At 40.0% G+C, this 17,621-nt stretch overlaps 2 protein-coding genes across 4 annotated transcripts; one reads left to right on the top strand and one right to left on the bottom strand.

The window, feature by feature from the left end:
• Nucleotides 1-1,167: 1,167 nt before the first annotated feature.
• Nucleotides 1,168-4,130, bottom strand: thap11 (THAP domain containing 11). Its single transcript, XM_044195064.1, has one exon. It carries the CDS (start codon nt 3,764-3,766, stop codon nt 2,933-2,935), a length of 834 nt encoding a protein of 277 aa, XP_044050999.1. The 5' UTR covers nt 3,767-4,130; the 3' UTR covers nt 1,168-2,932.
• Nucleotides 4,131-9,939: 5,809 nt separating this feature from the next.
• Nucleotides 9,940-17,308, top strand: gfod2 (glucose-fructose oxidoreductase domain containing 2). 3 transcript variants are annotated; one of them, XM_044194990.1, is made up of 3 exons: nt 9,940-10,332; nt 11,738-12,112; nt 13,512-17,308. In XM_044194990.1, exons 2-3 carry the CDS (start codon nt 11,860-11,862, stop codon nt 14,411-14,413), a joined length of 1,155 nt encoding a protein of 384 aa, XP_044050925.1. In that variant the 5' UTR covers nt 9,940-10,332; nt 11,738-11,859; the 3' UTR covers nt 14,414-17,308. The 3 variants fall into 3 exon arrangements, with proteins under 3 accessions (XP_044050925.1, XP_044050942.1, XP_044050931.1); XM_044195007.1 differs by having other exon boundaries at nt 9,940-10,336; XM_044194996.1 differs by lacking the exon at nt 9,940-10,332 and adding an exon at nt 10,361-10,689.
• The last annotated feature ends 313 nt before the right edge of the window (nt 17,309-17,621 follow it).

The raw sequence follows: 17,621 nt of genomic DNA, 5'->3' as shown, positions 1-17,621 counted from the left end.
GGACTTTAAAAATGTATCTCAAAATCCTTTTAAGTAATACCAACTGCACCAAAAATGAGAATGAAGAGTCACTCCCCCCAGTGTTGCCTTCTTGTCAGCCTACATGACCCTTTTTTATTCATTTAACAAAAACAGGTAAAATACTAATACTGCAACTGGCAAATTTTAGATTTAAATCAGTAAATATCTGATGAAAGAGTAAGTAAGATCCAACCCTAAATATCAAAATACCATAAATAAAACGCCCATATGAGATTTTATATAATGGCAATTTTCTTTTCTTGATATTTATATATACATATACATATATATATATATATATACATACATATACATATATATATACATATACATATATACATATATATATATACATATACATATATATACATATACATATATACATATACATACATACATATATACATATACATATATATATATATATATATATATATATACATATATCTAGTCTGATGTCAAACACATGTTGCTTACATTGTTTTACTTCATTCACATTACATAATTACTCTCAAAGCACAGGACAATCTGACATGAGAAGCTATTGTTTGGCCTGAATGTAAAGGCAGCAGTGGTAAAGAGCGGCAGCCATAGAAAAGGAAGACTGAGTTGTGTAAGTTTGATCGACAGCACTGGATTAAGCCATTACGCAACACTGTTGGGAGTAAAAAAAAATAAATCCAGATGAGATTAGGATCTGGATCCTCGCTCTCTCCAACACTCTCTGTCCATTCATTTGTCTCTCCCTCGTTCTCTATTACATGTAACACATTATCACGGTAGGTGTTCAGAATTACACATTTTAAATTGATGGGCTGAGTAACTGCATTACAGCTTTACATTCACATTAAGACATTCAACATTTCAGTGCTTTAATATGAGTACCATCCAAGCTGCCAAAAAACAGACAGATAAATGAAACAAATTAGGCCATATAGACAGGAGCTAAACCTCTGCTCTTCAAGCTTTTATCCCACCGCCATCTAGAGGGTGGAAATCATGCTGCAGCATATGACTACTGCCAAAAAACACATTTTACCACTTGCTGTAAGACAAATCTGCTATCAACCTGTGAAAAAGTCAAGTAAATAAACAAAAACAATTATGTGATTTATGAAGTTAAATAGCAAAAAAAAAAAATGCTGCTTTAAAAACTTTCATTGTGTTCTTTTATTTTACCAAAATAAACAATCTGAATACACTATTTCATCCTCTGGTATCTTGTAATGGCCACTTTTCATTATTTTTGGACATTTTATGGACTAAATGATTAATTAATTAATTAATCTGATACAGTAATAACTGCATACATCAATAACACAGCTAACCCTAAATTGCAATCCTCACTGAAACCTGAACAGGAATATCAGTCACTCCAAGTACAAGTAACATTTCCAAGAATGATTCAGAGGAAACAGCTAAAATGATGGGTTGCACACTTCACATCACACCGATCGTGTTCATCTTAATAAGGCAACATCTTGTTCAGGACGCTATCTTAACGCTGACATAGTATATGTTAAGTGAGGCTTTAAGCAGCAGGTCATCCAACAGGTGTATAAAACCGTTGTTCCCGTCACAAGTCATTGATTTAATAAGGATAGAAATTGTATTACCTTTTCCACAATACAAATTTTTATCTCTTCTTTCCTAAAAAAAGAAAAAAAAAAGAAAGTCCAAACCCAGTCCCAGGTAAATTGAGCTGCAACCCCTCAAAACCTAAAAGGTAAAAACAATAAGAGGACCTTCCGACCCACAGCCTGTCTGCTTTGTTACTGTGAAACTGGACAAAATCAGGACACATTTCATGAGTTGAGAAATTATTCAGCATGAATCAGCACTATTTCAAAATGAAATTTACTTCAAAATGTGAGCAGAGCATAGCTGTTCAAAAATCTGAAATGTATGTAACATCCTGTGAATAAAATGCTCGGAACAAGAAAGGGAGATGCAGCCACTAGACTTCTGTGTAGAGAACCATTTGACCATAAACAGGCACATAAAATGAAACCATGAATCACACTAAAACAAGCAGATGGTTTTTCACAGAACAACGTTGGGGGCAGACATACATGTTCAAGTTGCATAAGGTATCTTGACAAAATCTTTTTCTTTGTACTTCTCTTAAGATTTCCTTAAAAAAAAAAACACTGAACAAACTTAACGCATATCTTCAAGAAACATCCTTTAATAAGCTTACATCTTTTGAGTGTCCCTTCAAGTTTTAAGTAATTCCTTAAAGTCAGTTTTCTGTTGCACAAATGTCTTCAGCAACAAAAATAAAGGAAAACAACTAAAGGCAACTCAGAAAAAGTCATGGTAGAGTTTTATTTCATTGACTAACACCATAAGTGTGCCAAGATAGTGTTTTGTTTACAAAAAATCCTATGGATACTTAATCTTGGCATAGGCCTACTTTACATTACCTCTGCAAATCTACTGTGAGATGTTTCTTGCAACAACCACCTAATTTAAATTCATAGGTAAGGAAATAAAACATTGTAAGAGAAATCTTAAAGAGAAAAACTTTCTATGCAACTAGGCAGTTTTCTTGTAAATGTATAAACCAGCCTGTGAGTCTGTGCAAACGATGAGTCTCGTTGAATGAATAAAATATGTATTATTGACCTTGGTAGGGCTGCAGGCCAAGAGTGGACTGAATAATTAGCAATGAGGTTATTAATATAGCCTAAGCTACATACACAAGCCAGCCAAGTTTTTTTTTTTTTTTTTTTTTTTTTTTTTTTTTTACATCAGGCCTACGAAAAATCTGTTCTACTTGTTGAAAATAAATTGTCTTCGCTCGTAGTTTTATACAAAATAGGGCTGGATCTGCTGTCTTCAAACACCTCGGTGTCATCTCCGTTAGTCTGAGTCTCTGTAACGGGTCGTCTCCGGTGCTGTTCACCCATCAGATTTTCTTCCGGACGCTAAAAGCTACCGAGTTTCCGTACAGCAGCCGGTCCCGCTCCCGCACCTCCTCCTGTAGCTTGGCCTCGGCCACCCGGAGCTGGCGGATGGTCGCCTTCATCTCCTTCATCTTCACCTCCATCAGTGCGATGATGTCCCGCTGCTCGTTCAGTTTCCGCAGCAGCTCGGTCGACGTGGTGCCGGTGGTCAGCGAGTACGAGTGGTCCAGCGGGCTGCTGGTCACACTGACGTACTGCACGGCCGGCTGGAGCGCGGTGGACGCGGTTTCCACCGATGAGTCGTCGGCGGTCAGCTCGTCGGCGCTGCCGATCGGCGCGGTGTAACAAGTCCCCTCTGACTGGGCGGGCAGCCGCGCCGTGCCCAGGTACTCCCCGTTTTGGCCTATCTGAACCACGGTGATGCTGTCGTCGCTCGCCTCGCCGCCAGCATTGCCCTCGGCTCCTTCGGCCGTGCTGCCCAGTACGCTGGTGATGACAATCCCGGAGGTCGCTGCAGCGGCGGGGGCAGGAACCGCCGCGGACACTTTCCTACCTCTGCCCCGCCGACTCCGGCGCTCATTCACCCCCCGCAGAGGGAAGAGGGACGGTACTCGGATGCTGTAGGTCTTCCTCCCGCCGGCGAAATGCACGCTGCAGACTCGGTGTCCTGTGGTGGGCTGGAAGGTGCTGAAGCAGCCGCTGACCCCGGCCCGGGAGATGTTCCTCAGCCACAGCTCCCTCAGCGTGGTGTCTTTAGGAAATGTGTAGAAGCGCAGGTCCCGGTCCCGGTGCGAGTTGTTGTAGCAGCCAGGGACACAGCAGGTGAACCCGGGCATGTTTACTTCAACGTCAATGCTAACAGCACGGTCTTCGGGTTAAGTTTAGGTTATTTTACTGTTGTTTCTTTATTCTATGCGTTGTTATAAAGCTCAGTGGCCTGCAAGCGGAACTACACGTCCCACAACGCTAACAACTTCCTGTTTATTTTTCACCAAAAGTGAGCCACTCTTCTTCGTACGGCGACTGAATCCACCCGAATTTATCCGGACTCAAAGCATACGGAGCTCGTACTTGTGCTGAATTCGAGGCTGATGTTTTATTTTCGTTGGTAAATGTCTAGTTTTGTTCTTCGCGGTGTTATCAAGCCAACGGTCCTCCACTGAGAACTAAAAGTCCCATAATTCCTTGCGCTTCCTGTCCAAGTCCGTTAGTAAACTACCGCCCCTGCTGGTCAGTATGTGGTAACGCAAGTCTGAGCTCAGCTGAGAGGAGTAGGCTACTGTACTGTTTGCATGTCCAAATCTTTTTATTTGGTCATTATACAGGCACGCAGAAAACAGTATCAGCATGTAGAAGAACAATAACGTCATACATATATTTTTTTAATTTTTAAAATAATCATCTGTTTCAAAGATCACCCAGTTATATCACATATTCAGGGGAGTATGGGAAATAATTGCAAGGATGATGAAGTTGAATCCTCATTGAAATAAAGTTTCTAGTATCTGATTGAATCCAAAGCTTTGACAGCATTGACAGACTAAACCCTTTTTGTGGCAGGAATGGGTTGACAAGAGAGTCCTTACACTAAAGATTTGTATTGTGAGGATGTACTTAAATCATTTCATGGTTTATCTAGATCTCATCTCTAGATTCCATGCATGATAAAACTATTTAAGGCTCTGCATGCCCATACAGGTGTTTTGAGTTACACTGGCTGATTAAAGCTCTGGTCAGGTTAAAGTTAGGCAGAGCTACGCTGGGAATTACCTGATGAAACCAAACATTATGAACTAATAAGTCCTGGGAAAAGGTCAAATTAGGCAACATAAGTAAGAACACATGTGAAGGTGGACCATGGGTGTGTAGGGCCTTTAAATTCAGAATGTCCTGGCTGTTAAATCTCCTCATCCTCATATTGAACACATCTTAACCCAAATTGCAAGTGTTCAATATCCACCCACAAAAGTGCAAATGCAATTAAAAATGTAATGGCTTATTGTTCAATTTTCAAAAGAGTAATACACACTATTTTGCTGACACAGTCCCAATACTTACACTATCAGCCTACGTGAGGGATGTATTTCTTGAGATACCAAACAGTGTAGCTTTAATCTTGGATACTGTACATATCTAATCAATTTTTAACAAGAATAGTATTCAATGATTATTAAAGCCTTTCATTGAAATTAAGGATGTGATTAGCTGTTTTCCTCCACCATACATATGTACTGATAGCAAAGCAAAGCAGTTTGTTTGTTTTATAATATATCAAGCATCCATGGAGGGTGAAATCCCATGTGTCCATATTCCATGTGACGAGGTCCCATGTCAATAGGTTTGAAATTAATTATTAACTCTTGTTTAATATGAATCCAGTCCAGTAATTTGAGTCTGTTTCCTTCCACTTCACATTGTACAGCCATGCATGTCTGCGTGTGGCAGTAACCTTTATCAGCCGCCTGATGGCCTTGTAGATTCCTCTTGTGTGGTTGAGTCTGTGGTGGCAACCACAGGGACGTTACAGCCCCAAATCTCCCCATGGAGGATGTGCTGGTTTGTATGTTGGATTTCATCCATGGAGTTGTATGGTTGTGGATTTCCTATCATATCATCCCCATACAACCATTATGCCCCCTGTCAGACACATCTGGGTATAATCTGCTGATCCACATGTCAAACTCTTTGCTGCATGTTAGCAGACACATCTGTAGCTTGAAGTGATTACAGGTGGATCCACTGAGACGTCCTTAACTGAAATTTGTAAAGTCGTAGATCTCTTTATGCTACAGGAAAGAAGAGGAGGAGGAAGTGCAAGATGTCAGGAAAAAGATTATGATGGAGGAATTTAAGGTCAATTCTTAAATTTAAGGTGGGGAGCGAGATAACGATTAGTCCAATAACTTTGACAACAGGATTGAGGAAGGCAATTGAGGATATAGAAATGGCAAAGGTGTTGCGTGAGGGCAGTTTGTTGGTGAAATGGAAAAATGTGGTGCAGAGAAATAAAGTGATGAAACTGCAAACAGTGTGTAAAAAAGAAATAATGGAAAGAAGGATAGTTGGTGAGAGGAGAGGAGCTAGGGGAGTGATAACAGAAAATTTGGAAGAACTAGGGAAAGTGATGAAAGGAGGAAAAATCAGGAATTAGACAGCCGCAGGCCTTCAGGAACGGGGAAAAAGTGGATAGTGAGTCAGTACTGCTACAGTTCAATGATGAGGTGCTTCCTGGAAAAGTGATGGTAGGCTACATGAGCTTTAATGTGAGAGAATATGTTCCTCCTCCAATAAGATGCTACAAATGTCAGCGATATGGACATACGGCCAATGTATGTAAAGGAAAACAAAGATGTGGAGGATGTGGTGCATATGGAGGATGTGGTAGCAGTGCTCAAGTTAAGTGCTGTAACAGCAGAGGAAACCTCACAGCAGCGCATGGTGGTTGCACCGTCAGGAAGCAGGCAGTGGAGATTCAAAGGGTAAGATCAGAACGTATGTAACACATGCAGAGGCTGTGAGGATGTGTAACAGTGAAAGAAGAGAAGCGGGAGACAACCAAAGTCACCCTGAAACAAATGCAGGTACAGCACAGGCACACAAGGACAACACAGGAATATCACAGGACAGATTAGTGCTGTTTTTAACCTACGTCATCAACTGCTCAGAGCAAGTAAAAACCAAGACAGAAAAAATCAAAATCATAGTTAAGGCAGCGGCAAAATTCCTAAATATTTAAGATTTATCGTGGGAAAAGATACATGCTGACCTTAGTCAGGGAGAAGGGACCTCAGAGACAGCATCTCATATCAGACCATAATGTCATTACTATTACAATGAAACGCCAGAAGTCTGATAGCAAATGGACAGGAGCTTAAAGGCTTAAAGACTGATAAATTAAATAGGAAACCAGATGTCATATGCATTCAGGAGACATGGCTCAAGCCAAATCTGTAGTTCATTATTAAAGGATATACAAGCATACGCAAAGATAGATACAATGGAAATGGTGTAGGGTGTGCAATATTAAAATATAAAACATAGACGGTTAAGTACAGTACAAGAAATGGAAGTAGTAGTTGCTGAAATATGGTGCAAGAAAGAAAGAATATTAAACTTCTATAACCCATGCAAAAAACTAGAAAAGGTAAAACTAGAATCAATACTGGAACATTGGAGAGGTAATATCATCTGGTGTGGAGACTTCAATGCGCACAGCACAGTATGGGGTGAGCAAGAAGATTTAAATGGAGAAATCTTAGAGGAAACAATGGACGAAAAGGAAGTGGTATGTTTAAATAATGGAGCAGGCACAAGGGTAAATTTGGTGAAGGGTACAGAGTCTGCAATAGATCTTACTTTGGTATCACAGTCGTTGGTCAGGGAAAGTAGGTGGAAAGTACTTAAAGGAAGCACTATAGGCAGTAATCACTATCCTTTATTCACAAGTATTGGAGTAGAAAGGGAAGTAGAACAGGGAGAGAGAAGGAAGATGGAAATTTGAAGAAGCAAATTGGAACAAGTATAGAGTAATAACTGAAGGGAAATTAAAAGAGGTAAATATGAACCAGACAATTGATGACCTCAATGCAGAAATAAACTGTATTATATTAGGAGAAGCAAAAGAGTCAATACCAAAAAAAGAAACTGTAGGAAAAGGGAAAAGAGAGTGAAAAGGGATTTTTGGAAGAGATATTGGGACTCACTAGGAAGGACTTCACCATTAGACAGAGTATGGGGTATGATTAAGGATGTCCAGAAATAGAAGAGAATATGGATAGCCTATAATGAAAGATGGGGGGAAAGTAGTAGTAGAAGGTAAGGATAAAGCATCTTATCTAATAAGCATAATAAGCATCTGATGAAAGAATTACCAAAGCGGATTTAGAAAAGGAAGAAGTACAATTGTGTCTCTGTGTACTCTGTGTTTAGAAAATGAAATTAGGAAAGCTCAAATGAATAAAGAGAGTTTAGTAGCTATATTTTTTAATGTTGAGAAGGCATATGACATGTTGTGGAAGGACAGATTAATGATCAAGTTACATCAAATGGGAATAAAGGGGAGAATTTGTTGATGGGTTAAAAACTTCTTAACAGCGAGGTGGATATCAGTAAGAGTAGGGAAAGATTATAGTCCTCAAGGGAGTATAACCAGTCCGGTTCTGTTCTCAATTATGATAAATGAAGTGTTTAATAGTATAGATGGGTCGATTGGTGTTGCATTATTTGCAGATGCTTGTTTGCAGAGTTGTGTGGAAAAAGGGAAGGAATGTAGAATATGAGTCAGGAAAATCCAAGAGGCAATAAGGAAAGTAAAGGGCTGGGCAATGGAGTGGGGCTTTCGATGACAAAGGCAGTATTTTTCACAAAAAGGAAAATTCAGGACCAGATTAAACTTGAGTTCTATGGAGAAAATTTAGAGAGGGTAGAGTGTTTCAAGTATCTACATATCTGGTTCAACAAGAATCTTACTTGGACCACTCATATAGGAAAAGTTGTTGAAAAGTGTAAAAAGGTACTGAATATTTTAAGGTGTTGAGGGGTCGAGAGTGGGGAGCAAGCAGGATTTCTCTGAAAACTGTATATATTCGATTAATCAGGGCAGTTCTAGACTATAGCAGCATAGTTTACCAATCTGCATCAAAAACATTATTAAAGTTAGATACAATACAATATCAGGCCTTGAGACTCTGCTGTGGTGCCATAAAAACTACCCCAGTATCAGCCTTGCAGGTGGCAATGAATGAAATGTCACTGGAAATCAGAAGAACTCAATTAGCGCTAACATACTGGGCAAACTTAAAGGGGCACAAGGAAAATCACCCTACTCAGAAGGTGTTGAAACCATGCCAAGAGAAAAAAAACGACAGATCAAGAGCTTCGGCTGGACGATAGGAAATACAGCGAATGGGATAGAGATAGGGGATGTAATGTACGGTACCATTCTCTGTTGTCCCACCTCGGTTATTAGGAGAGATAATGGTGGACCTGCGCCTTCTGGAAAGGAAGAAAGAGAGAAATATAGATAGGAACCCAGTTAGCAGACATATAGAGGGAAATTACGCTGAGTATATTAAAATATACACTGATGCATCAAAAGTAGAAAATAATAGAGTAGGAGTTGCATTCATAATCCCAGATTTAAATGTAGTGTCAAATAAAAGAGTTAGTAACAACCTTTCAGTATTCACAGGGGAAATGGTGGCTATTCTTTTAGCCCTTCAGTGGACAGAAAGCATCAAACCAGACAAAGTTTTAATAGGTTCAGATTCTAGTAGTGTGTTAACCAGTTTCAAGAGTATACAGGCAGAAGCAAGACAGGACATTATGATGGAAATAGCACAAACTATCTTCAGAATTACTAAAGCAGGAGTAATAGTGAAATTCATCTGGATTCCAGCACATATAGTGCCATAGAGGGAAATGAACTGGAAAGACAAATATGCAAAAGATGCAACTAAGAAAGTAGAAGTAAATATGACAGTAAATTATAGCAGGGCTGAAGTTAAAAGCATAATCAAAGAGGAAATGAAAAAGAAATGGCAGGAAATTTGGAACAGGGAAACTAAAGGTAGACATCACTATGGTATCCAAAAGAAAGTAGGAGAAATGAGGGAAACCAGTATCTCGAGAATGAGGTTTGGGCATACTGGTCTTAATAGTACACTTAAGATAACTGATAAACATGGGACTGGTATGTGTGAGTATTGTAACATACAGGAAACTGTAGAACATGTGATTATCAATTGTCCTAGGTACATGCAGGAAAGACAGATGCTAAAAAACAAACTGGGGAGAGATTGCATCAAATTCGGAATAAAGGAGTTACTTCAAATGAACTCAGGGCATGTGGGGTACAGGGCAATATTTAGTGTTTTGGAAAAGACAGGACATAGAAGAAGAATATGGGGAGGGCATAAGACCTCTCTGATCCACAAACCATTTCAGAAGGTGGCGGTAATGCACCAAAAGCTGTTTGCCAACCGCCATAAAACATCAGAAGAAGACAATTTTTTTTTTTTTTTTTCCTCCAAAGGATGTCAGTGCGGCGTGCAGGCTAGCATACTGAATCATGGGAAAACATGATGCCCGGTCACAGAATGCACTTGCTCCATCGGCACACCTATATTAGTTACATAAGTTCATCTAAATTATTTTACGTTAACCTTTCATCTGCAAATAACATGTTTACGCGTGTTTGGTGTTCACATGCATAGGGCCGAGTCTAGCTGGAGGCGTGTCTGCATCCCTCGCTGTAGTTCTCCGCTGGTGACCCATCTCCAGCCTCTGTTAGCATCTCTGGCCTCCCCACAGTCCTGCCGTTGCTACTGAAGTTACCATTAGCAACTGGGCAGCGCCCGGCCAAGCACCTACAACCGCTGTCGATGTTGTCCTGGGAAATACAGTAGGTAGCTAATATTACATTTCATTATGAGTTGTTTTTCATACCAAGTTTAAATACCGATGGATAAATGAACTTTAGATGTTAACTCTGTAAAGTGCCCACGTTTATCGGGAGCTTTTTAAATTCGCTTTGCGACTGTCTGGCCGGCTAGCTGAACATGCTAAGTTAGTCTAGCTAGCTCAGTGTGTGTGAACCGTAGCTATCCAGCATATACGCCTCTGTTAGTTAAAGTGGATGCCGCTTTCCGCAAGTCTGGAGTATTGTAAGAAAGTATGGCTAATGCCCAACTACTATTGATCACGGCTGCGACAATTTCGTGTGACATGGCTTTGTTATCTGACCAGCAACACAGCACGGGTAGGTTACTTTCCAGTCGTGTGTGTGTGTGTGTGTGTGTGTGTGTGTGTGTGAGAGAGAGAGAGAGAGAGAGAGAGGCTTCAACTGCTGTCAGACTGGTAAATGTGTGTGTGTTTGTTTGGCTCACGGTGTTTGAGCCCTGAAGTGATGCAGTGCGAAAAGGGCTTATTTTTTATGTAGGTTAACTACATAGGTAATGCAGGTGCACTGGCACTAACATGCCTTTATCAGTCTGTTGTTGTACAGTCATGGCTGCAGGGAGACAAGTATGGCACAGTGTCAGCTCCGGTCAGCCACTACTCTAACGTTAACGTCACATACTGTAAATACATATTTATTATATTCTACATAGACTAGTTTTTGCACAACTTCATTACAGCTCAGCCAAAGAAAAAGCTGCCCATCCCACCCTCCTTATCAATATTAAATAATACTGTGGGCAGGTGCTTCCACAACACAGCAATTACATGGGTGACTGAAATCCACACAACAGTTACAGGTCCATAACAATTGGATTAGGAAATCACCAAAGTGGAGAGTTGGGAGGGCCTCAGGTGAGCACTTAGGATGAATGTTATTTAATGTTGTTAGATAAATTGTTGACAAATTCAGCTGTTTTGTGTGCAAGTTTTACATAAATGTCACTAAATACCTAGATAAGGTCAAACACACACAGACATAAATTGCGCTTGCTTCAGAGGTTGAGATGACGTTGACTTTTGGTGGGTGGAGAACATCTGAGGAATGGCATGTTAACTATGTAGCAGGACACAATGGAAGTAGCTGTCAGAGACTGCTGTTTTTAAAAAAACTAGTCTAGACCTCTGTCACACACGTTTGTCTTGTTTGTTGGTACAGTCACTAGGGCTGGGTAAAGTGATTTTATGAACTTATTCAACAGCTTTTGCTGAATTAATTATTATTGCTTTTACATGCATGGTCATTATTGCTCACCTTAAGTTTAAGTATTGTATGGAAACGACATAAAAAAATGTCTGATTATGTAAATGTCACATACCTTCATTAGTCTGTTCTTTTATTTTTACAGGTACAGTAAGCGCTCTTTGATTTCCAGACACAGTAAAGGCCTTGACAGACAAGTGAATCATAGGCTGTTGGGATGTTGGCTGGCCATGGTTAACACGTAAGGTCGCAGTGAGTGGCCCTGCCATGTTGCCAGGAGTCGGTGTGTTTGGCACGGGGAGCACAGCCCGAGTGCTGGTCCCGTTGTTGAAAGCTGAAGGCTTTGAGGTTCATGCACTCTGGGGGCGAAGTGAAGAGGAAGCGTGCTGCTTGGCAAAGGAGCTTGGCATCCCATTTCACACTAGCCGATCTGATGATGTCCTGCTGCACCAAGATGTCGACCTTGTTTGCATCTATATTCCACCTTCAATGACGAGGCAGATTGCTGTCAAAGCACTGGGTAAGAGGTCACAAACACACATACACTTTTACTAAAATGCAGACCTTTTTTCCTTTTCACGGCTGCCCTGTCCAAAAACCTTAGGTATGGTTAAAGTGTATAACTTGTACTTTTACACTTAACATTTGTGCTGAGTGTACGTAGATGCAGTCACTCCATCACAAGCCATAAAACACACAGCATTGCATCAATATTGGTTGATTGAATTTTAAAACAGCTTATTTTTTCTTGTACATAACAGAATTTATGGGTACACTCAAATAAGCTCAGTTTTCTTCCTTAACACAAGGTTCAGGTCTTATATTCCAGTTTCCACTTGCACTGTATTTGCATGTGAGTTATACAAATTGCTGATGTGACCTGACCCAGCTGGGCGTGGCAGGTCGGCTCTGGAACAGATTTGACATTTTTGACTGTAATGGCAGTATTCCCCAAAACATTCATATACTGAAAATGGCTGCATTCTTCTTCTGCGACGTATTTCTCAAGGTTTATCCTTTAGATGTGATTAATAGTGATCATAGCCATGACCACAGGGAACATAGTCATTTGTGGGTGGGAAACCCAAAACAAAACTTACAGACAAAAAACTTGAAACTCAACTCTGTTAGCAACACATTGGATCAAACATAATCAACACATTGTCGTATCAGAGGAGAGTAGATCTGTTAAGTTAACTTACTGTATCTGATGGAATTCCTGAGTGTTGACCTCAGCTTCCTGTTTTAGTTGCAACTTCCGGAGTCGGTCCCCACCAAAGGACTTATCCACAGCACTACTTCCAAGGGGTATTGAAGGCCACTTATCTCCATATAAAAACTATGCACACAATCTCTGTGCTATCACATGCGGTTGCAGGAGAACGTTGACTTTTTGTTTATTCATACCAAACTCCAGGAACTGCGCAGTAATGCCATCTAAGGCAATCAACTCCACAGTGTGCCCGAGCTCCACCCGACACCTTCAAATCATATTTAATACAACAGCCCTGTAATATTTTTTTTGTTGTTGTTGTTGAAACTGTTTGTAAAGAAGCATTGAATCAGCTTTACGGTCATTTTTGAGGCTGCAAGTTGGTTTGTAATGCTGTTGAATTGTATTGCAGTTTTCTGAGAGCTGAGATAAATTGTGTGTAAAACTTTATCACTAATTAAAAGCAGATTAAGAACCATAGTGAGTGAACAGAATGAACAGAACACCTGCAATATAAAAGATTAATTCAAAGGAAGTAAATTGTTTAACCTTTTTTGTTGCTGCAGTTGCAAAACAAGACAACCAAAAATCATGAAAAGGTTTTGTGTGGGAGATTTAAAATTCTAGTATTCTCATTGCCTTTACCTCAGAGATCATTAAATTCAATTTTATCTGAATAATAATCACCTCTGTCCCCCCCCCCCAGGTATAGGTAAGAACGTTGTGTGTGAGAAAGCTGCAACTGCTGTGGATTCGTTCAAGATGGTGACTGCCGCCAGATACTACCCCCAGCTGCTCAGCATTATGGGTAATACCCTGCGCTTCCTGCCAGCTTTTGTTGCAATGCGCCAGCTGCTGGTGGAGGGATATGTTGGCAAAATGCAAGTGTGTGATGTCCGAGTCTATGGCCCCAGCCTCCTGGACCAGTCGTATGGCTGGACATGTGAGGAGCTGATGGGAGGAGGCGGTCTGCACACTGTCGGCTCTGCCATCATTGACCTTTTAAGTTACCTAACTGGTGCACGAGCCCATCGTGTTCATGGCTTACTGCGGACCTTTGTACAACAAAATGGTTTGATCCGAGGCATCCGCCGCATCACCAGCGATGATTTCTGTTTCTTCCAAATGTTGATGGGTGGAATTGGGTCCAGCTCTGGTGGTGTGTGTTGCACTGTGACCCTGAACTTCAACATGCCAGGGTCATTTGTGCACGAGGTTATGGTAGTTGGATCCACTGGGAGACTGGTTGCCAGGGGGACAGAACTGTATGGCCAACGCAATGGGAGTAAAGGTGAGGAGTTGTTGCTAAGCGACAGTGGGTGGGCAGGACCAGAGGTGAACGAGATGCCCCTGCCTCAACTGCGGGGGCTGAGTTCCATGGTAAAGGCACTGAGACAGTCTTTTCAGGCTCACGAGGAGCGCAGGTCATGGGCGCAAGGACCGGTTGCCATGGCACCAACATTTGAGGATGGTCTGTATGTGCAGACGGTGGTCGAGGCAGTGAAACGGTCCAGCTGTAGTGGAGAATGGGAGTGCGTTGAGATCATGAGTCAGGAGCCAGATCCGAATCACAACCTGTGTGAGGCTCTGCAGAGAAATAAGAACTAAATATATTTATACACCCAGTGCAACTACTAGATGTGTCTGACAAAACTGGGCTCTGAATGTTTTTCCTTTTAATTCAGCTGCTGACGCAGTTTACATTACCCATGACTACTTTTTGCATTTTCACATTTTGAGCAGAATATTTTGTTTGAGAAACCATAACTGTGTTCTGGATGTTTGTACCCTCACACCTGTGATTTGTTTGTACACTAAACTTGTTAACCGCAGCTCCATTATTTTGATTCTCAGCAGAAGATATTATAGTAGCTGTGTCTTAAGTTTGTGTGTCAAAATCTACCTGTGCCCCGCTGACATGTATATGACCAATACCATGCCAAAAAGTAGACACAGTTGTTATTCTCACTGAAGCTTGAAGTCATGCCTGCAGGTTTCCAGCTAAATAAGGTTTATATTTGTCACCTGTCAGTAAAGAGCAAAATTATTTGAGAGTTAAAAAAACAACCTTTCGCGACGTCTGACCTTTGCCTTTATCGTCACTTTAAGCAGCTTGTCTGGATACACTTCTGTATTTTAATAAAAATGCAGGTTGTTGTATTTTACTGATAATTAGAGATAGATCCAATAAGCCTTTACCTCATGCTTGTGATTGGACAAGAGCACAGCTCTTCCTGAGGTATGCCAGAACATTTTTGAATATTTCCTCTTTTAGCAGTTTTTTTGAAAGTTAAGTCATCAGACCATCAGTGGTTAAAGTGTTTGGAGATTAGGATACACCAATAAAATGGTTGACTGGACATCAGCACTATCAAAACAAAGTTGTAAAGTTAGCGCACAAGCATATACTTTTCTTCTAACAACCCAGTTTTGGGCAATGACCAATTTTTGAGAACCACAAGGTTTTTGTAATGTTAGTAAATTATCACTTGCTTTTCAGTTGGGTCCCGCACAGTTTTTCCAAGCCTTGAATTGAGTAATTTAGCTCAGATTAAAAACTGTTAGTGTACAGTCTAAGAGAGAAAACATTTTAATCTCTATTGTACATTTACGTAGATGTTGATGCTATGGTGTTAATAGCACCTTATTCTGAAAGGAAGTGTTTACCTCAGACATGAATGTGAATATCAAAGCATGAGGATGATTTGACAAAATGTGGTGACTGGCAGAATTCAAGTGATGCTCCACTGGAAAATTTAGAATAAGAATAATAGAGCTGTGCAGAGTTTAGTTTTATTTTTAATTTTTTGTAATGTGTAATAATAAGCATACATTTAAAAAATGGGAAAGATTGCAAGAGGGGCTTGTAGGTTTTTATGTTATGACATGCCAGGGCAAACATAAGATACCTGGGATTGAGTAAAATAAGCTATGTAGAAAACACAATAATGAAAAGTCTAATTTGTAGCATCGCCCCTGAGAAAGTCCAATTCTTTAAGTGATATTTTCATCTTGAATCTTTCTTTTGAGTATCACTCACACCCTGTGGGCTAGAAGTCTTCATAGTGGGGGAAATGTATCAAAACCTCTTCTAAAGAAGTCTAAACTTCAAACTACTCCTGCATCTTCCATATGCTCAGTATGTTCAGTCATCATCTCATCAAAACATACTACTTCCAAATAAATACACTACTTCAAGAAGCTTCAAGACAGATGTGTTTGTAGTAATATTTTGGGTAAACAAAATAACAAAACATGGAAGGACAGAGGTGAAGTGGAAAAGGACTTTTAGGGATAATTGGTACCTGTTCTCGTCACCAATGGTAATCCATTTAACCATTGAAACTGACTGAAGAAGGAAGCTACCAACTTTTCACAGCCACCTGTCAAGTTTACACAGGGTGAGCATTTGATGCTCAAAGGAGGGATTTTACATGGAGTATCACATTAAATCTGACATTAGCAGAAACAGGCTTGTCCTAGAAATTACAGAGTAGTGACCTTTTATTGTTAAACTTTTGTTAAAGTTTTAGATACAACGCCTGAGGGTATTTGACAACTAAATTGGTTTAAAATGTGTGTAAAAGGTTTGTTTACATGTGTTAACCATTGAAGTGATTTGATATGTTTTTACAAGATTTTGTTTCATGCAATATATGCATTTAAAGTTATTACAGATGTTTAAATCCAGAGAGTGAGGCCACCTTCCACCCTCTCACGCCCTTCATCCTGAAACCTTACTGATCTTTTCATTGAGTAGAACCACTGGATTTGACATGCGTGAGAGTGTAAATGTGTGCTCAGACCAAGAGAAGGAAGTGTAAAACAGTTTACGGTTGTTGTAGTCACTCACTGCATCTCAGTACTGCTGAATATCTTAATGACTGGAGGTATTGAAGCAGTGTAATGGTTTGGTTTGATTGGTCTGTTCCCTTCTTCTTCTAGACCTATGCAGGATCTGCAGATATGATACATACATGCTACACGCTTACCTCACGCTATCCCAACAGTGCTTTACAAAAACAATACACCAAGTTTACATTAAGTGTCTTTTATAAAACACATCACATTTGCCTGCAGGATGTTCCATAACCCACCACTATAAAAATACATTCCAACCTAGTTTTCACCTTCTTGTTAACTGATGTTTTTTATTTGTTTTTTTGCACTGATAACTGATGCCACATATTTAATATGCAGTGGGAAGCTTGTACCAGCCAGCACACTGCAAACATGAATATAACATTCGTCTGTATAAGGAAGGGTTTTTGTATTTATTTATGTCTTGGTGTGGAGAAACTTTCCTATCGTTTCTTCTGTTCAGTGTTTGTGTTTCCAGCCTGTGAATTTCTGTTTAAAGCTGTAATATTTATCTTGTTTAGATTTAGTGTTGTTTTAATTGGTAATATGGGTTTTTGAGCACAATGTGTTGCATTTACGTTGGGAAACTGAACTGTTCATCTCCCTGACAGACATTTCCTTTAATAAAAACAGTTGTATTCATTTAGTGTCTTTGGTCTGACTTCAGGTCATTAATTCTGTTTTTAAAAAAAATACCTTTACTTGCAAGTTAAGTCTTTTTGTATTAATAAAAAAACAGATGTTCAGTATATTTTGATAAGATATACACTTCTTTACTGAACTGAACATTGCAGTAATACTGTTGACACCATTTTTAACATAATCCAATATTTTGTATGCCACATATTTGTGCCCAGTTCAGTTGTGTCAGTGTTCAAGACTGAGCTAGTCAGACTGAATGATCACTTTGAGATATCTTTGCTGCATGATGCAATATGTTAATACGTCACGTCTC

Source organism: Siniperca chuatsi, linkage group LG1 (genome assembly GCF_020085105.1).
Source record: "Siniperca chuatsi isolate FFG_IHB_CAS linkage group LG1, ASM2008510v1, whole genome shotgun sequence".
In the NCBI taxonomy this organism is placed as follows: Eukaryota; Metazoa; Chordata; class Actinopteri; order Centrarchiformes; family Sinipercidae; genus Siniperca; species Siniperca chuatsi.
This window is presented reverse-complemented; position numbering and strand designations above follow the sequence as displayed.

What these genes read in the sequence shown, in the direction of transcription:
- thap11 (XM_044195064.1), bottom strand. Translation starts at nt 3,766, where the DNA reads ATGCCCGGGTTCACCTGCTGTGTCCCTGGCTGCTACAACAACTCGCAC.
- gfod2 (XM_044194990.1), top strand. Translation starts at nt 11,860, where the DNA reads ATGTTGCCAGGAGTCGGTGTGTTTGGCACGGGGAGCACAGCCCGAGTG. An exon ending in GATTGCTGTCAAAGCACTGG is followed by an intron (nt 12,113 to 13,511) that starts GTAAGAGGTCAC and finishes CCCCCCCCCCAG; the next exon opens with GTATAGGTAAGAACGTTGTG.